At 46.8% G+C, this 14,733-nt stretch overlaps 1 protein-coding gene and 1 pseudogene across 1 annotated transcript in view; one reads left to right on the top strand and one right to left on the bottom strand.

Annotated features, from left to right (window-relative positions):
* The window catches only part of SYCP2L (synaptonemal complex protein 2 like), a 68,392-nt gene extending 68,173 nt beyond the window's left edge, over positions 1–219 (top strand). The window contains exon 31 of the mRNA XM_040983968.1: positions 159–219. Coding sequence (XP_040839902.1) covers positions 159–183 — 25 coding nt within the window. The 3' untranslated portion in view covers positions 184–219. The remainder of the gene's footprint in view (positions 1–158) is intronic.
* Positions 220–10,590: 10,371 nt separating this feature from the next.
* On the bottom strand, positions 10,591–14,733 carry LOC121158985 (annotated as a pseudogene).

Below are 14,733 nucleotides of genomic sequence, written 5' to 3' on the forward strand. Positions count from 1 at the left end.
TTGGTGTCCTGGGCTTCTCCCTCCTTGTCCATGATTGAGTCATGTCATGATCAGTACAGTAACCGCTACTGTGGGACACACACACACACACACACGGCCTTACTTTTAAACTGCCTGATGTGATTTCATAATAAAAAAAATGGCTTTGTTTCTTCCAGGCTTAACCCCATGCACCCTTCATAAGCAAAGTGGGACCCCGGAGGGATTGGTACCTCTCAGGTAGGTACAAAGCTATGTTCTGATTGTCACGTGATTGTTGGTGGTGAGAGGTGTCAGCTTTTTAAAAGTTACTCTGGGAGCAAGTGTTGTGGAGGAGCGGGTTAAGATGCCAGCGGTGGTGCTGGCACCCCCCATAAGGGCAGCAGTTCAAGTCCTGGCTGCTCCACTTCCTGTCAGGTCCTTGCTAAAACATGTGAAAAAGATGGCCCCAGTCCTTGGGTCCCTGCATCCACAGAGATGACCTGGAGGAATCTCCAGGCTTTGACCTGGCTAGGCCCTAGATTCTGTGGCCCTTTGGGGAGGGAATCAACGGATCAAAGGTTCTCTGTCACTTCTCCTTTCTCTGTAACTGTCTTTCAAATAAATAAAAAATAAGTCTTTAAAAATGAAAGACTCATGTTTCTGTAGAGGAGCTTTCTTCCATTGCTCTCTCCTGTGTTGTAGAAATTGTCTGATGGGTCACTTATAATTGTGCGTTCGCTTTTCGAGTATGAGACAAACTATACAGAGACAGCAACACCCTGTTCAGCCATCAGTCCCTGGAAGGAAGAGAGAGAAAACAATGCAAGTCAACAGAACAGCCGCAGGTGTCCCAAGTCCTTTGTGGGACCTGGGCAAGGTGCTTGGCAGGGAGCAGTGGTGTGAAGAGGGTCATCAGCTTGGAGAGCTCAGCATAGTGATACGGGGGGGGGGGGGGGCGACAATGATTTGAAACAGAGTTGCAGGCATTGGAGATTCTCCATGGGGATCCAGCTTCCCTGACCAAGTTGAGAAGTTTGAATTTTGTTGGAAGGCAAAATACAGATGGGTTCTGGGTGAAGGCACTGGGAGTGAGGGTACTGTATATGAAATAGAACTGTGGCCACAAGAAAATGTTTTCAGCTGCTGAGTGAAGGATTGTTTGGGGAGTGAGGCATCGGAGAGCCCAACGGGAAGGCTCTTGACCACCAAAGCGGTGGCCCTCGCAGGAGAGTAGCAATGGAGATTATGACAAATGAAGAAATCCCCAGATTAATTTTTGGAGGTGGAATTAAGAAATTACCGATAGATGGAAATAATAGGAAAAGGAAGGAGGGCTCAGGGCATCTCCCGGCATTCTGTCTTCAGCAGTTGGTTACTATTGCCAAATGAGAAATAATGAAGCCTTGGGGCGGACAAGTGGGACTGAGGGTTGCTTATTAACATTTTAACTTTTGGATGCCTGTGCACACCTGAATTTGCTAAGAGCCTGGAATAAAGGCACAGATTTCCAGGAAAATTTAGCAAAAGGGTGGATGGGAAACCTTGAGACTAGATAAAGCAAGCCATCATTAAACAACAACCACACAAACATGACGTGGTCCGCCTCACTTCCCAGAAGGCTTCTACGTGCGCAAGAATCATCATGAGAAAAAGTTACAGATCAGAGTCACAAACTAATTTTACCCTAGCAGCTAAATAACTACAAGCAAGGAGATTTCAGAAAGTCCTGGAAACTGGGATGCAAAGATAAGAATATCTTGGTACGGAAGATGTTGACATCTAGGCATACAGGGAGTCTTCAGAAAGTTCATAGCAAGTACATATTATGAAAAACGGTAGCCATTGGTGTTTTCAAATACTTATTTTACCTAAAGGGGGAAGAGACAGACAGACTGTGAGGTCTTGCACTTGCTGGTTCAATTCCCAAGTGCCCTCCACAGCTGGGGCTGGACCAGGCTGAAGCCAGCATCCTGGAACTCCCTCCGGGTCTCCCCACATGGGTGGCAGCTGCTCGGTAGCTGAACCTGCTGCTTGTCCCATGCACAAAGCAGGAAGCTGAATCAGAAGTGGAGCAGCCAGTGCTTGGACCAGACACCCCGATCCCAGATACCTGGGCCAAACACTCCTGCATAGATTGCACTGACATCAATTTTCCCATCAACTTTTTGAGACACCCCTACGAATAGTCCTGTAAGGATCAGAAAATACATTTTCTGAAAATTCATTGACTTGTGATGAAAACTCAACCAACAAGAAAAAAACTTGTGAAATGAGAGATGGAGAGGTCAGTACGTTTCTGCAGATATCCACGGATAGCACTTAGAGCCGAAGGAGGAAACCGTGATTATCACGAAGAATTTCTATTCTTGCCATTTGGGCATCATGCTCAATTTAATAATTTCTGAGCCTTCTTAGTGCCCCTGTGAGGCTTGTAGTGTCAAATTTAAGTGAACTTGATCCGTTTTTCTATAAGAGCTTTCTTCAGCCAAGTTCTGCCCCCATGCATTGCCACCTGCAGTGCCTGAAACTCCTAACCCAGTCTTGGCTGCTCTGCTTCCGATTCAGCATCAGCTGCATTGCACCTGGGAAAGCAGCAGAGGGCGTCCCAGTGACTGGGATCCCTGCCAGTGTCGTGGGAGACTGGGCTGTGGTCCAGACCCCTAGCCCTGGCCTGGCCCAGCCCTGGCTGCTTTCACGATTTGAGGAGTAGACCAGTGACTGGAAGATGTGTCTGTGTGTCCCTCTGTCTGCCACGTTGGCTTTCAAAGAAATTGACATATAAATCTGAAAAACAGAAAGGTATTGGTAAGCCACATTTAGCAGAATGGTTTAGGCACAGTAAAGATTGTGTTGGCTCAAGATTGGCTAGAAGGGTGCATTGTAGAGGCCAGCAGGCCAGGAGGGACGGACGTCTGTGATGGACTCGTGGTGAAGTGGTGGAGTCTGCAGATCGACGGCTGTGGTGGGATAAGCCTGTACGTGGGTAAGGAGACCATGTGGCTTGGAGAGGCCTGGAAAGGTGATCAGGAAGTCGGTGTGAGGGATGGGGCCTGGGAGCACACAACATGAGAGGCCGAGCTGGAGGCCTGAGAAGGCAACGCACAGAGAAGGAGGCTCGTGCTGGTGTCCTCGTCCCAGGGAAGGCTGAAGGGGACTGGGACCCGCTGAGCTGAGGGGCATGGAGTTGACAGCCCCATAGAGAGAGATGGCAGGGAGGCTTCGTGGGAGATAGAGCCGTGACCATTCTTCAGTCATGGGGGCCGGGGAGAGGGTCTACCCCTCGGCCACAGGCGGGGGGTGGGATGAGGAGCGGAACCTAGCGGCAGCGGCAGCGGGTGACAAGTGGCTGATAGTGGCCGTCTTGGTGGTGAGCGAGGTCAGGAGGGGGTTGACGCTGCGTGGGCCTGCTTCTGGGTGGGACCACTCCCTGAGCTTTCTCACGGGGCCCCTGGGAGTTATCAGAATAACCCCCTAAGGGAGTGTAGGACAATCACCAAGTATTCTGTTGTTGGACACAGTCGCTGAAGACAGCAGCCTCCCACTCCGGTGGATTCTTTGAATGTTATTTTGTTGATTCCCATGACATTTAATAATGGGCCTTTTTACACAGATACCAACATTGTGATGTTTAGTTTGAAATTCTGAACTAGATTTCTGAAGGAGACTGCGTCCAGATTCATTTTTTTACACGAGTGAAATTCCGTGTACCTTGAAATGTGTTGTAATTATGTTTTTTTAAAAAAAGCTTCATCAGAGGGCAAATGAAATTCTTCTCAAACGTTATCTGCTGCAGGATCCAATCTTGTGCTGTATGATTTTGATCCAGCAGTTCCACTTGTAGGAAATTAGCTTAAAGATGAATGTGTGATGTAATGGAAATGTGATGGTTTGTATTACAGAGGCAGCAGAGGGAGACCTGGCAAAGCACCTCTGTGTCCAGCCAGTGTTTGGTTGATTAGATACACGGGCACGCAACACATCTTGTGCCCAGCGAAGGGACCAGGGTAGATCGTATTGACTGGCCTGGGAAGCTGCTTAACAGGGAGTTGAAATGAAAAGCTTATTGTGATCTGTAACAGTCCTGCTGTGTGGAGTGCCCCTGTCCATCCCTGTGCCTCTCCTTCCCTTCCTCTCTCTCTCTCACTTTTCTTTCCCTCTCTTCCTCTCACCCTTAAAGTTTTAGTTTTCTGAAAGAATGTCAGAGATGGGGTAGACAGATAATGGCCACAAGAGCCGTGTTCTCACCGGGCTGAAACCGGGAGCCAAGGAGCAGCACCCAGACCCCCTGCGTGGACGGCAGGGGCCAAGTATTTCAATCTTCAGTCATTGCCTTCCCAGGCACATTAACAGGAAGCAGGATCAGAAGTGGGGCAGCTGAAACTTGAACCAGAGCTCCGATATGGGATGCTAGCTTTACAAACTATGGCTTAGCCCACTGCACTACAATACCAGCCGCTATGCTCTTCTCTTGATAGCCTTAGAGAATTGGTCCCAGGATCTTCATGGGTGCCAAGAATACTTGAGTCCTTACGTAAAATGGCATAGTTGCCTAGCGTCTACACAAATCCTCCTGCGTACTTCAGATCATCTCTAGACTACTTCCAATACCAAATACAATCCAAATGCTATGTAAATAGCTGTTGCACTGTATTCAGAGAATAATGACAGGGGAAAAAATTGTGAGCTCAGTACAAATGCAGTTTTCAGATATTTTGAATCTGCAGCACATTGAAAGCGAGGGTGTGAACACAGCAGGCAGACTGCATTGTCGTCGATGGTGACACAGGGTAACAGTACCTACAGGGTCCCTGACCTATAGACTGTGCACCCAATCGGGCAGGCAGATGATAAAGAAGCAAAGTGTGTAATAGGGGTGAGTGACAAGAAGGAAGAAACTGGGGGAGAGAAAGACTCGGTGCGGAAACAGGAAAGGTCAGATAAAAACTAAGGATGTTCTGTCAGTTGAATTACAACCCAAAAGGTGGCAGAGTGCCAGCGGTGATGAGAGCTGGGGAAGGGTGTTTCCATGGCAACGGCCAGGGCAGGTGCTCTGAGGCAGTGGATGCTTGTACTCTAGGAACTCCGTGAAGGCAGAGTGGTCTGAAGTGAAGCGTAGGTGTGTGTATTGGGAATACTGATGAGAAGGCTCATAGGCCACCGCAAGGAGTTGGGTTTCATTCACACTGCTGTGCAGGGGGTCACGGTCAAGGATTGTTTGCCAGGTCATGTGTGTTAGGGCATGGAACGGAATGATACGGGTGGGGCAGGAGAAGCTGGAAGGATTGCTGATGGGTTGGACCTGACTGGTGGGGAAAAAACAGGTCAAGGACTTGGGACTTGAGCAACTCCATGGGAACTGCTGCCGTATCCAGAGGTGGGGAAGACTGGGAAAGATCTAGTTTTATGGGTAGGAAAAACAGAATAGATATTGAAAGTTTTATTGGAAATGTATGTTATGGAAAACTCACACATGCATTTCTAAAGTGTTCTGCACCCGGACAAGCGTGTCTCCCAATCGCACATTCTGTGTGCTTGCTGAAGTCCTCCTGTGTGCTCTGTGTCGTGTCAGCTCTGAACCGAGTTGTCAAGTGAGTCAGTGGAGTGCTGAGGCTGAGTCATGGCCGGAAGCCAGGGCTGGGATCAGGAGTGCTGAGGCTGAGTCATGGCTGGAAGCCAGGGCTGGGACCAGGAGTGCTGAGGCTGAGTCATGGCTGGAAGCCAGGGCTGGGACCAGGAGTGCTGAGGCTGAGTCATGGCTGGAAGCCAGGGCTGGGACCAGGTGACTTGTCTGAGGGGGCTCTTGTTCAGGGAGAAGACTTCCAAGGACAAAGTGCTTGGAGTTCATCACTGGCCAAAAAAAAGAATTTGTTCCTTTTTGCTTCTTTCTTTAAAGGGTTTTTTTTTTTTTTTTTTTGCATTAGAAAAGCAGATAACACAGAGAAAGACAGAAAGATCTTCTGTCTGTTGGTTTACTCCCCAATGGCCAGAGTTAAGCCATTCTGAAGCCAGGAGCCAGGAGCTTCCTCTGGGTCTCCCACACAGGGGTGCAGGATCTCAAAGCTTTGAGCCATCCTCTGCTGCTTTCCCAGGCCATAAGTAGGGAGCTAAATGGGATGTGGAGCAGCTGGGATATGAACCGGCACCCATATGGGATCCTGATGCTTGCAAGGTGAGGATTTAGCAATTGAGCCACTGTGCCATGCCCAGAATTTGCTCATTTTTTAATGAAGCATTACAGTTGGTTCATGTCATTGTCAGGGAAAAGGTATTTCTCATTTTCAGAGTTGAGTTAACAAAGTGATGGGGGTGGGGGGATGACAAATCCTAGAGAAGCTGCTTTCTGTCCTACTCGGCGAGCAGGTGCCCTTGGTGTGGGTCAGGCGGGGCAGAGGGGGACTCTGTCCCCTTAGTTGAGATTAGATTCTTCTTCCTTCTCAACAAGCATCTAACTGAACTGAATGCTCAGCTGCTTGTTTCACATCCACCTAGGCCCCACCAAGAAAGAGCTGCTTTTCTCCGAATATTAGTGAAAATACCACTTGTTGTTTTAGGCTGCTCAGAGATGATGGGTGTACATGTTCAAGGAGGCACAGGTTGAAAAGACTTTTTTTTTAAGGGATAACTTTTAATTTGAAAGGCAGGATTACAGAGAGAGGGAGAGCCAGAGACCTTGTATCCCCTGGTTTATCCCCCAGATGGCTGGACTGATCAGCTAGGAGCCCAGAGCTTCATCCAGGTTTCCCACAAAAGTGGGTGGCAGAGGTTCAAGTACTTGAACCATCCTCTGCTGCTTTCCCAGGCATGTTAGCAGGGAGCTGGATTGGAAGTGGAGTATCCATATGGGATGCCAACATTGTAGGCTGCTTAACCTACTACATCACAATGCTGACTCCCTGGGAGAAGTTTCTCTGCAGGACCCTGACCTCAGCTCTCAGCAGCCGTTCAAGGTGCAATGTCACTGAGTGATATGGCCAACAGTGGGGGATGACACTTGTACAGGCTTGCTCCATCCTGAGGGCTTGAGGGATGGACAGTTCAGTCTCCACTAACCAGTGTTCGTGCCCTTTCCTTTCCCACCAGGCTCTGGAAGAGGAAGAGAACATGGAGTCACTGTTGGCTCCACCCACGTACAGCCTGCTTGAGTCCTTGATGACGCTGCCCTTTGTTCTACCCCCACCAGGATCCTGGGAACTGCTGAGTGGGACTCGAATATAATGTTGATAGTTGGCATTTAGTTTCAGTATCCATTTGGTCACAAAAAAGTTAAACTTTTTTTTGCATTAAAATGTAGCCAGAATATTCAGCAACTGGAAGTGATAGGGACTTTTTTTTTGTCTTATCTTAAAACAGATACTTTTTTGAGAAATGTCCTCAAGTTTTATGGACACGGGAATTGCAGCAGCCATCTCTATCAATGTGCTTCTGTGTGTCCCTTTGGGGGAGACACTGAAAATGGTGAAAATGGTGGTATGTCTTGAAAATAAAGTTACAGGGACGTCACATCTGATTTGCAAACATTTTGGTTTCTTCGTTTGGAGGAAGCCCTCGTCTGTGGCAGGACAGAAATGCTGTGTGATAATACAGTGCCGTCATGAAGTGTAAGTACATGGAGTTGCAGATATAGCTGAGTGAATTCAGAACAATGAACCCTGCCCAAGTCAAGGCCTTCTACAGAGTAACTTTATTCATGATTGCATGAGTAGAGTTAGATGACAGCCTCAATAGTCCAATTATAACTGGGCTATTGTAGCTTCTCTAAGGTTAACATTTACAACCCACTTGTATTGTCTACTTATTTATTTTTAAGGATTCATTTATTATTGAGATCAAAGGCAGATCTTCCATTTGCTGGTTCATCCCCCACATGGCCACAATGGCTGGAGTCGGACCAGTTGAAAGCCAGGAGCTTCTTCTGGGTCTCCCATGAGGTTGCAGGGACCCAAGGTTGAGCCAACTTCCACTGATTTAGAGAGCTGGATTAGAAGTGGAGCACCTGGGATTTGCATAGGCACCCATATGGAATGCTGGCACCACAGGCAGAGGCTTGGCTGCTATGCCCCGGCCCCTGTTAACCTGTTTTTAGATAAGCTGTTTTAGTACATTGCTACAAACTTTAGAATGTAGGAGCACTTATTTTAAGTAAGTTCAAAATGTGAATAATTTTGGCATGACTGGTTCGAGGCTCATAGTTTCTAGCGTCCTGAGTTTTGTTTGGAATTTGTGCTGTTGCGTTGGTGGGCTTCATTGAAGGCACAACCACAAAGTGCACATAACCTTCAGGAGCTCATGAGCATATGCAAAAGCTTCAAGGCGAGGACCTTAACCACTGCGCCATCACGCCAGGCTCTCTGCTGTCTTTTCACTCTGTTGTTTGCCTGTGATTTTGAAATCCCATCTCCCTCTGCTGCAGAAAATCCTGTTGCCTGTTGCCTTAAAGTTTTTCCATGATATTTTCTTCCAGTCATTTCGTAATTTCAGTTCTTACGTTTAGATCTTTGAGTCAAAGAGGTGGAGAGTACATTTCAGTCTTACGCAAACGGATAGTCAGTTTTCCCATTAAAATGATGCATTTGTTTAAATTACTTCAGAAGTGCAGAAACAGATGCCTGTCAATACTCCTCCCTACCAACCTGTTCCACTGGCCTGATGCCTACAGGGGAGGATGGCTACAGGGCTGGACTTGGCCAGGCTCAAGCTGGGAGCTGGGAACTCAATCCAGGTCTCCCACATGAGTGCAGCAAACACTTGGCCCATCACCTGTTGACCCCTGCGTGTGCATCAGCAGGAATCTGGCATTGGAAATAGCGCAGGTGCTTGAACCCAGGGCAGCCTATGTGATTCCCTGATTGCTATGCCAAGAGTCTGCCCAGCCTCTGCCCCCAGCACCAGTTGGGAAGAGGTTGTTAATTTTTTCAGTGAAATGGTAGCTAGGTCAAGAATCCACCAGTTGGCCATAGATGCATTCATCCATTTCTGAGATCTTTATCCTGTTGCATTGATAGGTTTGTTTCTATGCTAGTACTGTGCTGTTGGGGCTCACAACAGCTCTATAGTATGTTTTGAAATCATTTATTGTTATGCCTCTGGCTTTGATATTTTCTTTCAAGTGTGTTGGCTATTCAGGGTCTTTTATCTTTCCATATGGATTTGATGATTGTTTCCCAATTCTGTGACAAATATAATTGGTATTTTAATAGAGACTGAATCAGATATGTAAACCATTTTGTAAATCATGGATTAAAAAATATATATTTATTTTTATGGGAAAGGCAGATTACAGAGAGAAGTAGATATAAAGACCTTCCACCCACTCTCTGATTGACTTCCCAAGTGGCTGCAATGGCTGGAGCAAAACCAGTCTGAAGCCAGGAGCTTCTTCGGGTCTTCTCCCCCGTGGGTGCAGGATCCCAAAGCTTTGGGCCGTCCTTGACTGCTTTCCTAGGCCACAAGCAGGGAGCTGGATGGGAGTGGGGCCGCCAGGACTTGAACCAGCACCCATATGGGATCCCAGTGTATGAAGGCAATGGATTTATTCACTAGGCTACTGTGCTGGGCCCAATCATAGATATTTTATTTTTATTTTTTATTTTATTGTTTTATGGTACAGTTTAATAGGCGCTGGGGTTTCCCTCCCCCCCCCCCCAGGGTCTCTCCCCTGTCCCCTCTGTTCTCCCCTCCAGTCTTACAATGGGTATCTTTCAGGAATTTTCACAAGTCCACCATGCTGCCACTGAGGTGTCTCCCAACAATGTAGATTATCAGTCATTTCATTGTGAGTCTGTCCTTGCAGTGCATACCTGGGGATGTACTTCTCTCTGTCTTTCCCTATGAACATATTCATCTCTGCTACTTTTCCGTAATTCATCCAAGGAGAGAAAAAAAATTAGTGACCGTTCATCCACATGAAGTTCGCGAACATATAGTGAAGGCATCAGTGTGACGCGAGTGCAGTCAAAAGGAGTGTCCATCCTTTTCACGTGTCCTGAGGCCGAGTGACGGTACAATGAGGACGAGATCTCGTTCCTTATTGGCCGTAACAGGGAGACTGACAAAAGGGACGTGGACAATCTCAGGTGATTGAAAGCAATCAGTCTCACGGGTGATTGATTAATGGGTTACATCGCAAGGTCTTACTTTGAAGGGCACAAATAATTAGTGTACAATAAGGTAGAATTCACAGGTAAAATCCTCACATTTGACATCATATTACCTGATATTAGAGCAAACATATGCTATCTGGCCTTTTGGGATCGACTCATTTCGCTGAGCATAATGGTCTCCAGTTTGGCCCATTTGGCCACAAAAACTGTATTTCATTTTTTTTTTTAAAAATAGCTGAGTTGTATTTCATAGAGTAATTGAAGCAGTTTCATTATTTAGTCCTCTGTTAATGGGCATTTAGGTTGCTTCCATGTTTTTTGTAATTACCAGTCATGGATATTTTAATTTTGTTTTTCTTATCCATAAACATGGAATGTCTTTCCATCTTTTTTGTAATATTTTCATCTGTATTTTTGTTATTTTCATTGTACATCTCTTTCACATCCTTGGCTAAATTTAGTCCAAGGTGCTTGCATTTCTTTTTTTCTAAAGAAAAAACTTCATGTCTGCTTCATGACTGCAGGTCACTTAAGACCACCCGGTGGTTGGTCCTACCCGTTCAGTGGCCTGAGCCGTGGGGGCCGCAGCCCAGTGTTCAGTGGCAGGCTGGGCGCTCCAGTCTTCAGTGGGGAACTGCTGGGTGGGCACCGAAGGCACCTGCACACCCTCAGACCAGTCTGCAACCTCGGGCTGGGTGGCCGTGAACTCAGAGCGGGGCGGTCCATTCACCCTGGAACTCCTCCTTGGTCACAGCGTTTTCAGCTGCAGCCTGCTCTTCGTTTTCAATCTCTTCAGGATCGCGGTAGAAGTAGAGGCATGACCTCCCACGCGTGTTTACGGGAGATGGTGCCACGCATGCGCAGAACCTCCCGGGCCAGCATCCACCACATTAAACCCACAGAGCGGGCTCCCTTGTTGCACGGGATGGCAATGTCCACGTAGCAGAGGAAAGTCTGTGTTGCACAGAGCGATGGGTGGGCAGGTTCACGTACGACGCCTCCGTGAGGGGCTGGTAGTCGGCCCTGGGATCTGTCACCACCAGGAGCCGCGGCTCCCGGAAGGCGGTCTGGATCTGGTTAGTCAAAGTGCCAGGAGTGAAGTGGCCAGTGATGGGAGTAGCTCCAATGGCAGCATCAAACTTCAGCACAGCCACCTGGGCAGTGTTCCGGGAGGAGATCACGCTGATGTCTGCAGGGTTCTCGATGGCCACGATGGCCCGCGTAGCCAGCAGGAGCTTCTCCCAGGTCTCCTTGAGATGGATGATGCAGGTGCCATCGCTTTTCCTTTTGCAGATGTACTGCTCCATCTGCAAGTCGAGGTTGGTGCCTCCCAGGTGGGTTCCTGCAGCCAGCAATTTGAGGACATCCTCCTCCTCCAATGGTGGAATCTTTAGGTACGTACGATTAGGTCATTTGCAGATGGGGAATTGGGCTTTCTCCTCTTCTGTTTGTATGCCTTTTGTTTATTTCCATTGTTCTATTGCTCTGGCCTAAACTCCTAGTACTATATAGAGCAGGAGCAGTGAAAGTGGACATTTTTGTCTAGCTCTTCATTTTAGACATAAACAGCTAGCTAGCTTTTCATGTTCAATGACATTAGCTGTGCTTTATGTCACAGATAGTATGGAGTGTTGAGATATGTTCCTTCTAAATCTAATTGATTCAGGTTTTCAGAAAGTCACGAATACAGAATTTTATCAAATGCTACTTGCATCTATTGAAATGCTCATGTGACTTTTATCCTTCGTTCTGTGGCTGTGGTAAATTACATGTATTGGTTTGCATCATACAGAACCATCCGTCTCCTGGAGCAAATCCCATCTAAAATGGCAAGTGGTCTATTTGATGTGTTGTGTTAGTTTTTATGTACTAGTATTTTATTGAGAATATTTGTATCTGTGTTCATGGATATTAACCCATACTTTTATTGTTATATCCCTCTCTGGTTTTGAATCAATGCAAAACTGAGATTATGGAATGAATCCAGAAGAATTCTCCTCCTTCAGTTTTTTGCACCAAAGTTTCCAAAGCTTTGGTTTAAGTTCTTAAACGTTGGGTAGAATTCAGCAGTGATTCTGTTGAGTCTAGAATTTTCTTAGTTGGGAGGTGTTTTATCACCAACCTCATCTAATTATTCTTTATTGGTTGGTTTACGTTTTCCATGCCTTCACGGTTCATTTTGGTACACGGCATCTCCAGAAATGTATCCGCTTCACCCAGGTTTTCCAGTTTGTTGAGGCTTATTGTGCACGGTAGTGTCTAAGGAGATTTTGATTCCTACAGTAGCAGGTGTAATCGAGCCTTTTCCATCCGATTTGTGTTTTCTCCTTGTTCTTGGGTAGCCTAGCTAAAGGTTTATTGATTTTGTTAATTGTTTTGAAAAACCCAAAGCATGTCATTGGTCTTCTGCACTGATGTTAGCGTCCCTCTCACTTATTCCTTCTCTGATGTGGAGTCCATTACTCTGCCTTTGAGTTTGGTTGGGTTGTGCTTGTCTAGATCTTTGAGACGCATGGTTTGCTTGCTTATTGGATATATCTGAATTTAATTTATTCAGTGTTTTGGTAATTGCTGTGGACTTCCTTACGGGTAATGCTTTTGCTGTTATAGTTTCAATTTTGTCTGCTTGAAGAAAACTGTTTTATTTCTTCAATGACTTGCTCATTTAGAAACTGGTTACTCTTTCTGTGTTTGCCTAATTCTCAATTTATTTTTGTTATTTCTAGATGTCTATACAATTTTAATTTAAAAAAAAGTTTTGAGGCTGGTATTGTAGCCTTTTGTATGTCCTCAAGAATGCCCATGTGCTAATGAAAAAAAGTCTATCTATAGCTGTAGAATGAAAATCTGTAAATGTTAGCTACATGTGACCTAAAGAATGGTTTATCTTTTTGTTGACTTTGTTCTGAGTGGTTTATACGTTGATGAAAGCAGAGTATTGAAATCCTCTTCTAGCACTGAACTGACATTCACCATTTCAATTTCATGTTTGTTTTATAAAATCAAGTGTTCTGATAGTAGATGCATATAAATTTACACTTGTCCTGTTGTTGATGCACTCCCTTGATCATTATCTCAAGACCTTCTGTGTCATTTATTTTTCCCTTAAATTCCCTTTTATCTATGTAGGTATAGCTACTCCTGGGCACTCTGGGTTGGTTTCCATGGAATATTTTTCCATATTTTCAGTCTGTATGTGTCTTTACTGGAAAGGTGAGTTCTTTCTAGGTTGCATATTGTTTGGTCTGATTTTCCCCCTACATATTCAGCCAGTTCATATTTAACTGGGGGAATTTAGTTCATTTGCATTCAAGGTTATCTTCAGTAATTAATCACTTACCCAGTCATTTAAAAAATTATTTGCTATGAATATGTTTTCCTGATGGTGCTCATCTTTCTTCTAGGTCATTGCCAAGAGCAGTGTAGCACAGGGGTAGCTACAAGGTCCCTGTGGCCATGGGTTGTCTGCCGTGGAGCTGGACTCACAGCCAGCCACAGGTCATGCTGGCTGGCATAGGAGTCCAGTCGATCAGGGCCACACAGCCCCACTTGGCAGCAGAATAGGTGTAGAGACTGCACTGGTAGGCACTGCTTTGGGGACACGGGGCCATTAGGATTTTTGCAGTGTTGGGTGTTAACAGCCCAGCACTGAGTGTCAAGGTGCAATCCTTGGCTGACTTCTGTGCCCCATTTCCCAGTGGTGGTATTCCTCGCTGGCTGCCCAAGGTTGTCTGGGAAGGATGAAGGTCCTACATTGGCTGCTCAGGCCAACAGTTGAACTTCACCTTGGGCCACTGTGCCCTGTGCTGTCTTGGGGATGTCCACCACACTTCCTACAAAAGGCAGTGGTGATGCAAGCTGGAGCAGAGTCCACCTCACCAGGATTCATGACTAAAGCAGAGGTCTATAGGGTTCATGTGTGGATACTGGCCTCTGGGCTTTAGCTTGTGCTGGGGCTCACCACAGCACAACTGGCACTGAACATAAAGCCGTGAACTCACCTTCCTGTTCCTATTCCACTGCTTGGAGTCCAACCCCTGCAGTCTGCACCAGCCTGGTGGATGGTCGTCTTTGGGCTTAATATTCTGAAACTGAGTCACCCTTGGATCTCATGGTCACCAAGCCTTATGCGGTGTTAGGGGTGAATACTAGGCCTACAGAGCCTGGTGGTGATTTAGGCCAATAGAAGCTCACCTCATTGAGATGCAGGTCTGTACTTGTAATCAACTCAGGTCTGGGCGGCTGCATGAGAGCACCGGCTGGGGACAGAGGCCTTTGGGTATTTTCTGGGGCAGTTTCACTGTAGCAGGTGCTGCACTGAGCTTCCAAGCCAAGTCCTGAGTTCACTTTCCATCCCTACGTCTCAGTGGTCAGCCTTGCTCTGCTGCCTGCGTGGGGGTTAGGGTGAAAAGACAAGTCCTCTTGTGCCACTTGGCTGAGGAGTCCAAAGGCCCCTTCTTGGGGTGGGAGGAGCTGCAGGGCCCGGACTGGGTTTCTAAGCTGTTCTGAAAGTGAATCCCCTCTCTGTAAGGGCTATCTCTGTGCCCTGGGGAAGGCAATGTTGGCATGGCCGTCCTGTGCCACCTTTTGTAGTCACTGTCCTAACCCAGGCACTGCTTCCAGCTGGCTTCGTGACGGTGGCCAGGGGCATGAAGACCTTGTCTGAGTGCAT

This window comes from Ochotona curzoniae, unplaced genomic scaffold (assembly GCF_017591425.1).
Source record: "Ochotona curzoniae isolate NIBS_2020 unplaced genomic scaffold, NIBS_Ocur_1.0 contig_4064, whole genome shotgun sequence".
Lineage (NCBI taxonomy): Eukaryota > Metazoa > Chordata > Mammalia > Lagomorpha > Ochotonidae > Ochotona > Ochotona curzoniae.